This window comes from Gigantopelta aegis, chromosome 9 (genome assembly GCF_016097555.1).
Source record: "Gigantopelta aegis isolate Gae_Host chromosome 9, Gae_host_genome, whole genome shotgun sequence".
NCBI lineage: Eukaryota > Metazoa > Mollusca > Gastropoda > Neomphalida > Peltospiridae > Gigantopelta > Gigantopelta aegis.
The window spans coordinates 45210007-45227391 of record NC_054707.1 but is presented as its reverse complement, the minus strand read 5'-3'; the positions used below and the strand labels follow the sequence as shown (position 1 = coordinate 45227391).

The 17385-nt window shown below is 37.7% G+C and overlaps 1 protein-coding gene across 1 annotated transcript in view; it reads right to left on the bottom strand.

Moving 5' to 3' along the window:
* LOC121381597 (atrial natriuretic peptide receptor 1-like) overlaps nucleotides 1-17385 on the bottom strand; it is a 34831-nt gene that overhangs the window by 1457 nt on the left and 15989 nt on the right. Inside the window, exons 7-14 of the mRNA XM_041510933.1 lie at nucleotides 16752-16900; nucleotides 13158-13263; nucleotides 12174-12255; nucleotides 10186-10288; nucleotides 8772-8981; nucleotides 7618-7722; nucleotides 7171-7242; nucleotides 5060-5228 (exon numbers count right to left, since the gene is read on the bottom strand). Of these exons, the coding sequence (XP_041366867.1) occupies nucleotides 5060-5228; nucleotides 7171-7242; nucleotides 7618-7722; nucleotides 8772-8981; nucleotides 10186-10288; nucleotides 12174-12255; nucleotides 13158-13263; nucleotides 16752-16900 (996 nt within the window). The remainder of the gene's footprint in view (nucleotides 1-5059; nucleotides 5229-7170; nucleotides 7243-7617; nucleotides 7723-8771; nucleotides 8982-10185; nucleotides 10289-12173; nucleotides 12256-13157; nucleotides 13264-16751; nucleotides 16901-17385) is intronic.

Here is a 17385-nt window from a genome sequence, read left to right as displayed (position 1 = left end):
AACTTACAAATTTACCTTTTAAAAAATGCAAATTTATTGTGCAACTGCATGGAAAATTAACAAAAAATAATAGTTTTTCATCAAAGGAAGGAAGGAAATGCTGTATTTAACGACGCGCTCAACACATTTTATTCACGGTTATATGGCGTCGGACATATGGTTAAGGACCACACAGTCACTGAGAAAGGAAACCCGCTTTCGCCACTTCATGGGCTACTTTTTTCCGACGGCTCTGAATGGCAGAAGACGATTTGTTTTAAAGGAAGAGAAAAACATGTCTGTTGAAGTGTGACAAACTAATTCCGTTCTTTCCCTTTTAATCACATTTAGAAAGAGTTTCGATACTGATATACGCTATATGCGTTATAGAGTTATATTTAAACAGCCCTTGATTGCAAAAGTTGCAAAAAAATAAAAATAATAATAAGTTAAGATGAGCACAGAAACGAATACAAATCTTAAATAATTACGGACACACAAGTCTTAATTGGAAACTTCAAAGATAAGAACGTGTAGGCACACAGTTTACAATAACAATCGTCAAAGCAAAGACATTTTTTTTTAATCCAGGCCCCGTGCTTATAAAACTTAAAGTCTATTAAAGTCCAGACTTTAACGTAATGCTATTTGAATGGCGTTGCCATGACGTTAAAGTCTGGACTTTATTAAAGTCTAGATTTTAAGGTTTATAAGCACGGGGCCAGATTAAAGTATTGGTTAACGACATAATGATTTTAATCAATATCATTACTATGTACAATTTTGGGTTTATTTCCCGATACTAAATCAACAAATTGATGTTATCAGACAGTTGGTGAACTCATGGAAATGCACTTTCGTGTTTGGTTGTAAAATATGGCCGCTCATATGCAACAAGTTGCGGCCTCACAGGAGTAATCGTTGGGTTCTCGGCGGATTCCGTAGTTTTTTCCTGTTCCAACCAGTAACACATGCTGTACCGAAGATCGTGGTATGTGCAGCAGCACTATTCCAAATATGCAATATCGATTTAAAGACATCAGATTAGCTACTCCACAGTAATTAAAAACGGTTCGATTTGTTTAACGACAACACTGAAGCACGTTGGCTATTGGAGCTCAAATATTGGGCAACGCAATACATTTTACCATTAGCAGGAAGGCTGGGACGAAAAGGTTCAACTCGAAGAATGGGTGCACCTATGGGATTCGACCCTACGATCAATGCATTTCAGTCAGACATTCTACCGTTTGAGCTAGATTCCGACCACAAAGCCATTCCGTTCAATAAAATTAACACTATTGAAATTGCCTTGTCACGTACAAATTAACTGAGAAAGATTTCCAATAATGTTTATAGTACACTCGTGACCGTTAAATACCATTTATCTTATGGGGTTTAAAACCACTCGTCGTAAGATAAACACAGACGGAGAGGGCAAGGGACACTGCCCATTCCAACTGAAACTGGGTGGTGCAGTGTATGCGTCCCTCATCCCTGTTGAAAGGTGTTCAAAATATGAATTTGATTGAATATTTAATTACCCCCACCCCCGGATGTGCTGGCATCTTCAAACGCCTATAATTATACGTGGGACGGACTATAGACGATAACGGTAATAGGTGAAAATTATGTATAATCATTACATTTTGTAACATGCAAATTTACCTTTTAAAAATTGTAAATTTATAGTGCAACTGCGTGGAAAATTAACAGAAATAATAGTTTTTCACCCAAGGAGTCTACAAAAGTAAGTAAACTTAGTGTTTTAGAGAATTATTCACAACGAAACGATAGAATATTTCCGAGGTGACTTAATAGAAAACAATGCCGGAATTTCCGGCGTAAGTAAAATCTCGTATAGCCCATGAGCTATATGAGTTTCGCCGTTACGGCCCGCTAACGATGCGTATTATGTGGGCCATTTGCAACGTATTATGGCTAGCTGATTAATAAATATTATTAAAGCCACACATATATATATATATATATATATATACATACATACATAGATAATTTGTTAACCATCTGCTATTGAATGTCAAACATATTATTCTGACATATAGTCTTAGAGAGAAAACCCGCTGCGTTTTTGCATTAGTAGCATGGAGCAACATGACAACCCATACCACGGCCTTTGATGTACCAGTCGTGGGGCACTAGCTGGAACGAGAAATTGCCCAAACGGCCCTCTGATAGAGATCGATCCTAGAGAGACTGCCCATCAGGCAAGCGCGTTAACACTGGACTATGTCCCGTTGTATAAGATAATAATATTCAGTGTTGAAAGGATGGGATATTTTTTTGAGAATTCATCAGTTTATTATTTAATCAGCGGCCATTGATGTACAAAGTGGTAACTGTGACACAAGGTCTAGGGAACATTACGCAGCTAATAATATGCTGGAATAGATGTTTTTCACTTTTTAAAAGAAGGGAAACGCATTGCTCATACTAGAGTATGGTAAAAGGAACTGGTGCTTTTAACGACATTTCAGTTCGTTACTTAATACACGGAGTACAGAAAGGTCACTCTTGCTTATTTGCACCAGTTCAACTTCAGAGAGCACGTGCATGCCACTCTACTGCAGAGCTGTCGGGTTTATAGATGTGGGTTGAAGCAATTAGAAGGCACAACAATCTATTTCATTAGGCAATAGAATTAGGCAATAGAATCAGGCAAAATGATTTGAAAATATGAATAAAAACAGTTCGTGATTTCCAATAGACTTTGTGTTGATAGTGTTACAGACTACACCCAAAAACCAATTTTATTTTTTCGTTACCACTTTACACAATTTTATTTGTATTGCAAAACGGTCCGGGTCCAAATCAGTTTTGTCATTATAGATTAATATTATATTTGTATATAAATCTACATAATTAATATCCATATCCGATACGCAGGCCATGATATGCCAAATAGTCATTTAAGTGATAACCATATGGAGTTTTTAGATTTACGGGTGTGATTGTTTGTTTGATCCCGCAAAAAAAATGAAACATTTGCGGCCATCAAATAGACAATAACACCCGCAAATCTAAAAACTCAAAATGGTTATGTCCATTGTACACTGAATCGTTTTTCTACTGAACTAACTTTATATCTGGTATTTCTCTGAAATCATGACACTGATCAACATACTTTTGGTGATGCCCACAACCAATGCAACCAGCGAACGTTCGCTTTCGGCCTTTCGAAAAGTAAAAACATACCTACGTACCAGTATGTAGCAGAAAAGGTTAAATGACCAGATGCCTTTACATGTACATAAGAACAGACTGGATAGCTGGGATATGAAATCTGTAAGCTGCAATTTTAAAGATGTTATCGACTAACAGAGACGTTTTGACGACTATAAGTACATATCAAATATATTTTTCTGCATAAAATATTAGTGGCTGTATATTAAACGTGTTTTAGATCGCTCTCGTATTTGTACTAGATTAAATTTCATTTTATTTCCTAAAAAATATTTTTTCGTACGTACAAAATTATTTGAAGACAAACTCCAGTTTGGGCTTCTTATAAATATTAAGACGACCTAAAAAACTTTGAATATACAGACACTGATGTTCCAAACAATTTTTTTTATTTAATACGTAAGTTTAATCGTAGAAATATTTTATTAGTCGGAAACATCTTACAGTGCAGCAAACTCGGGAATCTCCCTTTAATGTTTTACTATATAATTTGCATTTCTATTTACATAAAATAGCAACACATTTTATCACAATCAAATATTATTTATAATGTTATTAAAAGCCATTAAAATAGTTTTTCCTGTATCTACATTTCGAAAATTTACTGTGGGAGCATGCATCCGGACCCCCGCCCCCCCCCCCCCCCCTCCCCCAGCAAATTCGAGCCATTTCGTAGCCATCAACATCGCTAATCCGCCGCCCTAATGTCACAATCGTTCCGGCGGCTCTGAATGGACAGAAGACGATTTGTTTTAAAGGAACAGAGAAAAAAACCCAGTCTGCTGAAGTGTGACAAACTAATTCCGTTCTTTTCCTTTTAATCACATTTTGAAAGTGTTTCGATACTGATATACGCTTGGGCATCTATGCGTTATAGAGTTATATTTAAACAGCCCTTGATTGCAATAGTCGCAAAATAAAATTAAAATAAGTTAAGATGAGCACAGAAAAAAAAAAAAATCTTAAATAATTACAGACACACAAGTCTTAATTGGAAACTTCAAAGAGAAGAACATGTAGGTTTACAATAGCAATCGTCAAAGCAAAGAAAATCTTTTGATCCAGATCAAAGTATTAGTTAACGACATAATGCTTTTAATCAATATCATTACTATATACGATTTTGGGTTTATATCCCGATATTAAATCAACAAATTGATGTTATCAGACAGTTGGGTGAACTCAAGGAAATGCACTTTCGTTTTTGATTGTAAAACATGTCTGCTCATATCAAACAAGTTGCGGCCTCAGATGAATAATCGTTGGCTTTTCCCCGTTCCAACCAGTACCGCATGGTGTATCGAAGATCGTGGTGTGTGCAGCAGCACTATTCCAAATATGTAATATCAATTTAGCTACTACACAGTAATTAAAAACGGTTCGATTTGTTTAACGTCAACACTGAAGCACGTCGGCTATTGGATCTCAAATATTGGGAAACCCAATACATTTTACCATTAGCAGCAAAGCTGGGACGAAAAGGTTCAACTCGAAGAATGGGTCCACCTAGGGGATTCGATCCTATGATCCAAGCATTTCAGTCGGACATTCTACCGTCTGAGCTAGATTCCGACCACAAAGCCATTCCGTTCAATAAAATTAACACTATTGAAATTGCCTTGTCACGTACAAATTAACTGAGAAAGATTTGCAATAATGTTTATAGTACACTCGTGACCGTTAAATACCATTTATCTTATGCGGTTTAAAACCACTCGTTGTAAGATAAACACAGACGGCGGAAGCGTGGAGAGAGGGCAAGGGACACTGCCCATTCCAACTGAAACTGGGTGGTTCAGAGTATGCGTCCCCCATCCCTGTTGAAACACGTATAATTATAAGTAGTATACAACGACAGTTTTATTTTATCAGATACCTGAATACAGCTCATCTTCGTTAACATCTGTCTTCTCTGATTCACCGTGTCGGATTGGGCGCATCCCATAATCCGTCAGTTTACACACCCAGTGGTTGTCTATGACGCAGTTAGTGCTCTTCAAGTTGCCGTGAAGTTTCAGTGTTCCCGCGTGAAGGTACACCAATCCCTGAAGTAAATTTGATTAATATCAGTGCCGTAAATATACCACAGGTACATTCTGGCGTTTCATATCCATTAGAAACAGGAAATGTTTTATATTATTTTTTTTTTTCACAAACTAGCACAAACAATTGTCTTCGTCATATAACATTTATCAAGCACCGAGTCAAAATAACCCAGTTGGTTCATCAGTATACACATGTAGCATTCAGTGTTTACAATGTGTGACCCGGCCCATAAACAACGAATAATTCTCAGTGTACCGATGAGCTAAATAACAGTTAAACACGTTTTGAATGTCAAAATCTAACAGCCTTCCTGAATGTAACTGTCATAAGAGCAGTAAACCCCAACCCTCCCCCACCCCCCAAAAAAATAAAAAATAAAAAATAAAAAAATACGACAAACAAAAAACCCCAACCAAAGACGATAACACCCCCGCAAAAACACAAAGAAACAAAAACAAAAAACAAAAAACAACAACAACATAAAACAAAAACCAACAAACAAACGAACAAAACAAAACATAAAAGGGTAACGTGTTTATGCGTTAAAATATGGATCATTGTATGAATGGATGGAAGAATGAAAGAATGAAGGGTACAGACATGTACGTATATACGCACAAGTACATGTATATGTACGTATGTATTTGATCTATTTCCACTGAATCATAGACACAGCTCTAAACTCATAGAGTGGATGTTTTGTTGCAGCTGCCTCAGTAAATGAGCTGTTTTGATGATGTACTACTACAATATAACGATCAAAATAAAAGAGGCCTGTTAACAATTTGCAAAGGAAAAACCACACGTTCAAAGAGCCAGGCTCCCATCAAATCGGACAGCGCACCTAACATAGTTACCATGATCAAGACCATCACTGGATGCTTCTGGCCTCGAGGCAGGTCTTTGCACATTTTGATTACCAATTGGCTGAATAATGTCTGAACACGTTGATCCTTGGGTCTTAATATCCCTCGAAGGTCTAAGCCATATTAGTTGTTCTCTTTCTGGGGAACAGCTTGTGTATGCTTTTTTCTCTTGACCTAATTTTTTAACGAAGATCCTGGTAAACACATATTTGTTTTGCCCGACTGATTGTGACTGATCGTTTTAAACAATTAACCTAGTTTAAGGCAGCGCAAGACTCAATTAATTTTTGTTTGCACCCAGTACACCACAGCGTTCAATTTGTATGTATATCAGAAAATACTGTATTTGTATTACATAGAACATGATATGCATATCAGAGACCAAGGTATTTGTATATCAGACACCACGGCATATGCATATCGGAGACCATAGTATATGCATTTAAGAGAACATGATATATTTTAAACAGTTTTGTAGGTAGACATGCTGAATTTTGCCTGAATTAAACTAAACTGCTCGAATCTGGATAACAACATTTATTCATATCATCATTATTGACAAAGACAATATGGGGTTGCAAACGTATTAATATGCATTTTTACATGGATCACAACAAATACTGTGTGTGTAAAATGATGGAAATACGTGGTGAATGGGTTTTTGCCCAACTGTCTCTATGATGTTTGCCCGAATTTGAGTATTTGTTCCAGCAGTGGGGGCAATTGCCTCTCCCGCTCCTCTGTGTCATACGCTTATGCTTGATAGCTGAACTAATCAGAACTTATACTCTTAAATTAAGCTGTACGGCGTGTCGTTTGAAACATTCCTTTTGTTCATTGGTTTGACATGCACAATTGTTTTCTGAGGTCACACAACGGAAGGTGCTCGTAGTCAATCAACCATTTGACATCCATTGAAGGTCCAAACACGCCTGTCTTGGGCATATCTTACACATTTCAGCCTCCACCTCCCCAACTGTATGACGCTGTAACTATGCTTTCGGTCTGTATTGATTCGGCACTGCAACGATGTTTAGTTTATAATAAAATCATATGGAATAAGTAAGTAACGAACCATGCATATGTCGATGGCAATTGAGAACTGAAATGCACCATCAAGCTTCATGCTAGCGTTGTCCACAATATCCTAAAAGGAAAGAAAGTCAAAACAAATAGAGCCATTGCACAAGCGTTTGGGTGTGCAGTTGTAAACAATAAATAATGGGAGACACCATTCGATTTAAAAGTGCTGTCTTACTGTGAATGGTTAAGATCCATGGAAAGAATTCAAGATTAGTTGAAATTATCCACAAAATTCAACAAAAACACTTATCGTCTCCGCTGTCATAAAGAACATTTATTTTGTCGGTTTATAGAACAATTTAAAGTTTTGACCGACATTTTTTCTAACGATCGTCTACGACTACATGTTCCAAATGATAGTCAATATAAACCCACTGCTAGTTTTAAAATGTTAGTTACATATTGCAGTTTAAAATAAAAAACGTAGAATCCACTTTACCTGAAGGCTGCCTTTGGCACAAAATCCCCACGCTACCGCGACCTTGTCTATTTCCGTACACATTCCAATGAATGTTGCTAGGTTCACGTGCCTGATATAATATAACTGCAATGACAAATATTATTCCTTACAACATATACAAACGATTGACAAAAATGTTTGGGTATATTTTTATTATATTACCTGGTTATGCATTTTTAACAAATGCACTTGCTAATGCTCGATCTACTGCCAGAACTATACGTCTCTCTCTCTCTCTCTCTCTCTCTCTCTCTCTCTCTCTCTCTCTCTCTCTCTCTCTCTCTCTCTCTCTCTCTCTCTCTCTCTCTCTCTCTCTCTCTGTTTATATATATATATATATATATATATATCCCTTCTTCCCATTTCTCGCTCTCTTTCTCTTTATCGCTCACTAGCTATGTATCTCTCTTCCCCCCTCTCTCTCTCTCTCCACCCTGCATTCTCTCTCGTTCATTCTGGGGCGTGGGGGTATAGCTTGTTTGTAGAGAACTCGCCTGTGGTGCGATGGGTTAGAGGGTCAATCACCCTCGGCAGACTGGATTGCCTCGCCCCATCCTGTGCGTGACTATTGGTAAACTAAAGGTCGTGGTATGTGCTTTCATTGGAACACTTATATAAAACATCTCTCAATGCTACTCGGTAGGTGTAGCTAAAAATGATTGACAGTGTCCCAAATAAAATAAATAATTTTGTGTTATTTTGAATGAATAGGTTAATGCAACAATGAAAGGTCTGTATGCAGTATATCCAGACCGTTAAACGACTATATCAAGAATTATTGTACAATGAATACGACAGACATTCGCCATAAACTATGTACAAACCCCGTACAACACAATTGCACAATATTAACATGGTGATAAAATATATGAATAACATGTTTGTTAAGTTTTAACATAGTATATGTACATTTTGAAAACTTTTTTTTCGGATAGTATTTAGATCATTACAATTAGACAATTCTTTGAGTTACAGTACACAGTGTCTATAGTAATATGGATTTATGGCATACACTTAAAATAGCAATCCTTTGTCAGTAAGATATTACGTCTCAACTACCCTTTGCATGTCTGGAGATACACAAACACCCACACTGAAATAATGATATAACACTAAACATAAACTAAAATCACCTCTCTCATATGTAGCATCATTTCTCTATCGAGTTTTATTTTGCTTTTTCTTATATTTTTAACAACAACAATTGAATTCTTGTAGAGCGCCAGGTTAACATTCCTGGATAGAAATGCGCTGCAACCCATCGTGGAGCCGTACGAGCTGAGGGCGGAACCGCTTCCGATGCTGCTCTCATGACTGCCGAAAACGTTCAGTACTGAAGTGAACTGAAACGAAAAATAATTTGCATTCATCAAGTTTCATTTTGTGTGCGTGAAATCAGTGTTAAGCGACGACATCCAAGGTAAACATTACAGTTATTTGAGTAGTATGTTTTCCATGTGTGTCGTTTTTCGCGTGGCGAGGACGCAGATACCGTGGACTGCTCATATGGAAGTAATGGCGGGATATAGCTCAGTCGGTTGAGCGCTCGTCTCAGATGCTTGCGTCGCAGGATCGAATCACATCGGTGGATCAATTCAACTGATTGGGGGTTTTCTTCGTTCCAACCCAGTGCACCACAACTGGTAAAATGCCACAGTATGTGATTTTCTGTCTGTGCATATAAAAGATCCGTTGCAGCATTAGGACAAATGTAGCGGGTTTCCTCTGAGTGGTAATTACCAAATGTTTGACACCTAAACACCAATGATTAAATAATCAATATGCTCTGGTGGAGTTGTTAAAAAAAAAACCCCACCCCATATGGAAGTTTTGCTACTGATATCCACCAATCTCCTTTTGATGCGTCTGTGTTACAACATAGCGCGCACGTGGAAAATGAGCATTAAGATACCAGGGCAGTAACTAGTTTAAAATGACTCTTTTTTCTCTAGTTAAGTGGAGAATAACTGGTCACGGGTTTGGGATATTGTCTAATGCAGCGAGGCTCTGCCGAATGAAACTTGCCATTCAACTTGAGAGGAAAAAGTCGAAATCTTAAAGGTCCTATGTTAAATTTGAAACCACAATATTTTGTTATTTTCACATTTGTTGCTAATAAATTATGTACGAACCCAAAAATATATATTAGAAAATAAAATTAATGTGTATCTATTACAAACATAAGAGAAACACTAAAACTATTTGCCCATGATTATGGGGTCATTTTGAGACATCAAGGATGCGTCGGCGTCCTCTCAATACTACGGCGTCGATGACGTCTCGGAACTACAGCGGCGATGACGTCTCGAAACTACAGCGGCGATGACATATGAAAACTACAGCACTGAAGACGTATCAAACAACAGTATCGAGGACGACTCAAAACAACAGCGTTGACGATGTTTTGAAACTACAGCATCCACGACATCTGAACCCTTCCGTATCGTCGAGGGAAAGGGCACTCACTATGCGAGTCTCATGTGTGCGTGATATGCGTTAGACACATGTGCAGTCTGCCATGCCATGAAAGAACAATTTCGGACTTACGTTTGACATTGATTTATTTTTTGTCTGTTGGAAATGAAAATCCAACTCAGAATAATTTATTTTCCACGCCATCTGGGAAACTTCTCGCTCTCGACGCCACCATCTGAAAATATTAAAACAAAAGAAGAAATTTAATGATGTCGCAATTCATGAATTAAAAAAAAAACCCACGGAAGTACGCAAACAGACAGACAGAACTCCGCTATTACGACGAATGTGTCTTAAAAGTAGGTTGAGCTTAATATCGGATTACCAATAATATACTAGTATTAATAATGATGATTGTTTGGCATATTTTGATCGTTTATTTATTTTCTCGGGTTTCGTGCCTCATAAATGTAATTAGTAATGACTTACAAAGATATTATAGGTACAATTAGCTGTCAAACGTACTTGAAACACCAGTCTGGGTAAACGACACTGTCTCGGAGACCATGCGTGTTTACTTCCATAACACATACAAACACACACATTATAGTTTTGGAATTTTAAAATAATTTTTATTTTTTATTTTTTAAATTAACCACCAAGTGAATACCTCCTGTCCCGAGACAGAAACCTGATCCTACCAGAGACCGGACTCGGGATAGGTATTCGAAATTCCTGTTGTATACGAGCACGTTAAAATAGTTACTTACTTACTTATCAGAGACCGGACTCGGGATAGGAGTGTTCGAAATTCCTGTTGTATACGAGCACGTTAAAATAGTTACTTACTTACTTATCAGAGACCGGACTCGGGATAGGTGTTCGAAATTCCTGTGGTATATGAGCACGTTAAAATAGTTACTTACTTACTTATCAGAGATTGGACTCGGGATAGGTGTTCGAAATTCCTGTTGTATACGAGCACGTTAAAATAGTTACTTACTTACTTATCAGAGACCATACTCGGGATAGGAGTGTTCGAAATTCCTGTGGTATATGAGCACGCTAAAATAGTTACTTACTTATCAGGGACCGGACTCGGGATAGGAGTGTTCGAAACCCCTGTAGTGTGTGAGCACGTTAAAATAGTTACTTACTTACTTATCAGAGACTGGACTCGGGATAGGAGTGTTCGAAATTCCTGTGGTATATGAGCACGTTAAAATAGTTACTTACTTACTTATTAGAGACCGGACTCGGGATAGGCGTGTTCGAAATCCCTGTGGTATATGAGCACGTTAAAATAATTACTTACTTATCAAGGACCGGACTCGGGATAGGCGTGTTCGAAACATCTGTAGTGTATGAGCACGTTAAAATAGTTACTGACTTACTTATTAGAGACTGGACTCGGGATAGGCGTGTTCGAAATCCCTGTGGTATATGAGCACGTTAAAATAATTACTTACTTATCAGGGACCGGACTCGGGATAGGAGTGTTCGAAACCCCTGTAGTGTGTGAGCACGTTAAAATAGTTACTTACTTACTTATCAGAGACTGGACTCGGGATAGGAGTGTTCGAAATTCCTGTGGTATATGAGCACGTTAAAATAGTTACTTACTTACTTATTAGAGACCGGACTCGGGATAGGCGTGTTCGAAATCCCTGTGGTATATGAGCACGTTAAAATAATTACTTACTTATCAGGGACCGGACTCGGGATAGGCGTGTTCGAAACATCTGTAGTGTATGAGCACGTTAAAATAGTTACTTACTAACTTATCAGGGACCGGACTCGGGATAGGAGTGCTCGAAACCCCTGTAGTGTCTGAGCACGTTAAAATAGTTACTTACTTATCAGAGACCGGACTCGGGATAGGAGTGCTCGAAACCCCTGTAGTGTATGAGCACGTTAAAATAGTTTCATAGTGTCTTGTTAGTTACCCTGTTTTCTGTGAAATGTAATAGCCTCACCCATTATTATGCAACTTTGATATAACACGTTTTCCGGTTTCTAAAATATTCGATTATGTGAGGTTTAACTGTGTAACACGGGCGTATAAACATATGGGCATGTTTAACGCAATGGGGCAGACAAATGAGACACTTTATATTCACCTCATAAAACAAAGACCACCAACGAAAACGATCAGTAGTGCCCCTGATATTATTGTTGCCAGCAGTATCGTTCTGGTGTTATCTGAAAAACAATAACACCCAAACTGATTAACAATATATAATAGTCTTAGATCACTTGTTGGTTGAAGACAGGAGTGTATATTTCTGAAAGGACAACTGTTTTTAAAGGGACATTCCTGAGTTTGCTACAGTTTTAAAGATATTATCGACTAATAGAGACTTTTTAACGATTGTAATTACATATCAAATATATTTTTCTGCATAAAATATTAGTGGCTGTATGTTAAACGTGATTCTGATCGTTCCAATATTTGTACTAGGTTCAATTTTGTTTTATTTCCTAAAATATATTTTTAAAATCCAGTTTGGGCTTCTTATAAATATTAAGATGACCAGAAAAAAAAAGATGGCCAGAAACACATTGAATATACACACACTGATATTCTAAACAAGAAAATATATTTAATATGTAAATTTAATCATAGAAATATTTTATTAGTCGGACACATCTAACAATGCAGGAAACTCAGGAATGTCCCTTTAATGACTGGAGTGTCTACCGAAACCTCAATATGTAACCTTTGGTTCAGCATCTTAGTAATTTCAAATGTTTCTCTGTGAGTAGACTGTTGACGGCTGATATATTAATACTAACTTCATTACAATAGGCCACACTGTGTTGGTAACAGGTGCTCATGAAAAGGTGACAGCAGACAATCATCTGATTGGTCATAATGATTCATATACACTTTACCAGCGTTTATGCAAATTGTTCCTGTATGGGTTTTTGTTTTAGTTTCGGGTTTGTTTTGTTTACTATTATTACACTGAAACGTTTAAAATATTTTTATGTAAATTTAATAATTTAAATGTTATTTCAGTGGATTTGTGTTGAAAGTTTTATAATTTTCTCCTTTTTTCAAATTTTAAAAGCCAACATTCTAACGGTGCTTCTTGTATTACCGTTGCACAACTCGCTGAAGAATCCACATTCCGGTCGATCCAGGGGAATATATTCATCGCTGGTCCGACCATCTCCCCAAATGATGTTTATATACATGTGCACTTCCTACAAGGAATAGAGTGCATACTTAGTTGTTAGAGACAATAAGGAATATTGGGTAAAGGAATGTAATGTATGTGGGCATGTTCCGTGACTTAAGAAAAAGAAGAAAAAAGATAGGTATGTAAAATTAAACGATAACCTCAATTAAATCAACGTACACAAAATTATGATTAAAAATACACATTAATTAATAGTGTTGATAACCTGGTATGATTTTTAGCTGTCCTGCAAAAAAGGTGTTTTTTAAAAATAAAATACAGAACAAACTTGAATAGAGATTATTATACCAGCTTGTGTGTCGTACTGATTCTTGTATTGCCCGAGCTAGTTTCATAAAATCAGTACGATTCACACGCAAGTGTAATACTTTCTTTATTATCCATATTATCCATAATATTATGTTTTATTATCCACATAGTTCAAGATATTCAGGGAAATATAACCAGTATGACCCACGTGTGCCATAATGATTTCACGTGCACAACGAATGACGTCATTTTGTGAAGCTTCCTCAGTGTAAACGCTTATAAAAATTAAAAAAAATTAAATTTATTTTTTATTTAACGACGCACATTTTATTTACGGTTATATGGCGTCAGACATATGGTTAAGGACCACACAGATTTTGAGAGGAAACCCGCTGTCGCCACTTCATGGGCTACTCTTTCCGATTGGCAGCAAGGGATCTTTTATTTGCGCTTCCCACAGGCAGGATAGCACAAACCATGGCCTTTGTTGAACCAGTTATGGATCACTGGTCATAGCAAGTGGTTTACACCTACCCACTGAGCCTTGCGGAACACTCACTCAAGGTTTGGAGTCGGTATCTGGATTAAAAATGCCATGCCTCGACTGGGATCCGAACCCAGTACTTACCAGCCTGTTGACCGATGACCTAACCACGACGCCACCGAGGCCGGTACTTATAGCAATGACGTCTCGTTTTAGTTACGTTTGAAACGTTTTGACATGGTCCAAGCTTTTATTCATGAAAATAATATTTTCGATAATGTAGATAATAAAGAAATTATTACACTCGCGTGTAAATCGTACTGATTTTACGAAACTCGTGTCAGGATTCATGTATACAAAAATCCCGACACTCGTTTCGTAAAATCAGTACGACACACAAGCTCGTATAATAATCTCTATTTATGACAGGCTCGGGCATACTGTGTCAAAACGTTTCAAAGTAACCGGAAGAAAACGACCAAACGACGTCATTTTCCGAAATGACGTTATTTTGGTAAAGGTCACCGCACACCTTTGCAAAATTGTCTCATGTAATTGAAATTGCATGATTGCAAGCAACTGTCTTCTCGTTGCAGTGATCCATACACACATGCGACACCCAGCAATTTTAGTCTAGCAGTAATTACGTGACAGTCAAAGTGGCGGCAATGAACTTATATGCTGTTCTAGTAGTATACATTATATTAATGAGTCGTCGACAACAACGTAGACGCTTACAAATTCGTGCTCTTTGGTCGACAGGCTGGCTTCTACGACGTGAAGCAATGGAAGTAGACCAGAACTTGCAGACAGAGTTCTTGCGAATCACTCCAGAAACTTTTAAGATTTTGGTTAACATTGTCGGGCCAACAACTGTCAAAAAGGACACCTTTATGCGCAGAGCAGTTACCGCTGAATAGAGACTGTCAATTTCTGGCAACAGGAGCTGTTTAACGTTTTAATGTTAATTAATACTCCTTACCCACATTGGCCGTAACATGTCTCTAACCAGGGATGCCTGGGGTGCGGTGTGTGTGTTTCCATAGCTACATCCATAAACAGGCTGCTGTAGTTTGAAAACAAGAAAACATTCCAGATTTGGTATAAAAATCAAGATGGTTTCAGAGTAAAAATTAGCATCGATTTCTTGTACTTGTCAAAACAAAAATACTGACGTTTTTTCCCCCGCATTTGTTTTGACGGTGGTCATCGAGACATGTTCTACACCATATTTGTTATTACGTAGAAGACTGAATGTACGCAAATCAGCACAAATTCGTCCCGCACGCTTTTCAGTCATTTGGGCTATAACCACACAATTTGTGTAGAAAACCTAAATAAACATTCCTGGTATTCCAAGCGCAGATTCCATCTCTGCAAGACACACCTCCCTTTTAGCCCTATTGATATATTCTGGGGATGTGTCAAAAAGACATGGCATTGTTTGCCACATCACCACTAATTCATCCTCTTTTTCTGTAGACCACATGCTGCGGGAGGCTTCCATTTTGTGTCATGTGATCATTATCTATGTGTTCATTGGCAGTTTAAATTATTGCGTCAACATTGTGCTGCATTGAAGGCGCACACGTTTGCGACAGCGTGCAGTTAGATGCAATTACATGCAACAAAATCAAACATATTTGATCGGAGCAATTGCAGTTGCGTGTAACAAAAATTACATCGCAGTCTAGCGCACACGATGTAACGACGTACGAGTTTTGCATAATGTGACCCTGTGGCAAAGGTCACATTATGTTGTGACGTCGCTTCCCAAAATTACATTATTTGTTGTGCTCAAGAAATCATTATGACATACGTGTGTCATACTGGTTATATTTCCCATAGCGGTCATTCTTAACAGACATATTCTGCACTGGTGTAACGTACACTATTATTGAACAATACTAAATATGACGTCATCACAATTTGGCAAACATACACTTTGACATCATGTCGTTTAAAGAGTTTTCGTTCATGACTCTGTTTTCAGTGTTACATTTCTAGTAAAATGTCATATTAATGGAATTTGTTATATATTTATTTAGCAGAATAAAGATAACTTTTGTTTTTGAAAATGATTAAAATACAAAATTACAGCAATACTCAGAACAGCGTATTACACCGTTTCTATACATATACTTGCATGTGTGTCGAAAATAAAAGCTTTTAGAGAGAAAGAAATAGCTTGGGTAATAAATATAATAACAAACTCGGTACCAATTATTATAAAATGTATGTCCTTACTGAAATAATTTTAATTTGTTACTCGAACATTATTTCATTCGGGACATAAGTTTGATAATAACTGGCAACTGGTTTATTATCCTCTACTTTGGTCATCTTGCTTCACAACCTTTATAATTAGTTGGCATTATGCCAGGTTCCAATGAGCTAATGCATTTTATAATAAGCGAACAATTAATCTGAGCAACAAAACCGAAATACGTAATCATGGCCGTATCTCTGCTCAATGTAGAGTCGAATGGGCATTTGGCAATAATGTTTGATTTCATAAATCTCTGTCTAGTGCCTCGTCTACAGGAGGATAGCTACCTCAGAGGAGATGCTTTACTGGAGATTTCATCCTTCTTGCACTGCCACGAAGAGGACTTAACTCCCAGACTAGTTTACTAAATCATTGGAATAAATATAGTTGTTATGGCAGACATATGGAGATAAAACAAGTGCAAAATCCCCCCCCCCCTCCTGTAATGAATATATCTTGTATAAAATATGGACGCCTCTTTCCGTCTTACCCTAATTGCAGTGATTCCCGAACTCGTGTTGATCGGGATGTAGGCGAGAGTGAGGGCAATCTCAAAGTTACCGTCCAAACCTAGATCCCACACAACGAACCCGGGCGAGCGGTCGCTGACGTTGTTCATAAACACCGTGCCTGCTAAACCTGTAAGAGGGAAACACAGATATCACTAATCGGAATACCAGTATTGTCCTATCCATGGCTACACAATGTAGCAAACAATCGTGGGCCCCAATTCACGAAGCGGGCTTAGTGCTATAATATTACCATAAGTACATAGCTACATTGCGCATCTTATTCTACGACTGCTTCCTGGAACGGGATGCAGGATTGTCTGATAAGACTGTTCTAGATTCCCGTGTACAGGTAACATCAGGCGCGTTAGAACGATATTTGGAGTGGGGAAGTCACAGCCTCCATAGTGCGGTTGCACAAACCAGATTTAACTTTATTTATATGTAGTAAGAAACAAACAAACCCCGTACATTTTCGTCCTCGAATGGGGAGTTTGGCCTGCGGGTCTGCATGTTCTATAGCCATGGATACGATATAACTGTTATGGACTAGGCTACGTTATCGAGCAAAGTTCTGGATACATAAACGGGATATGTTGTATAACCTGATGGATT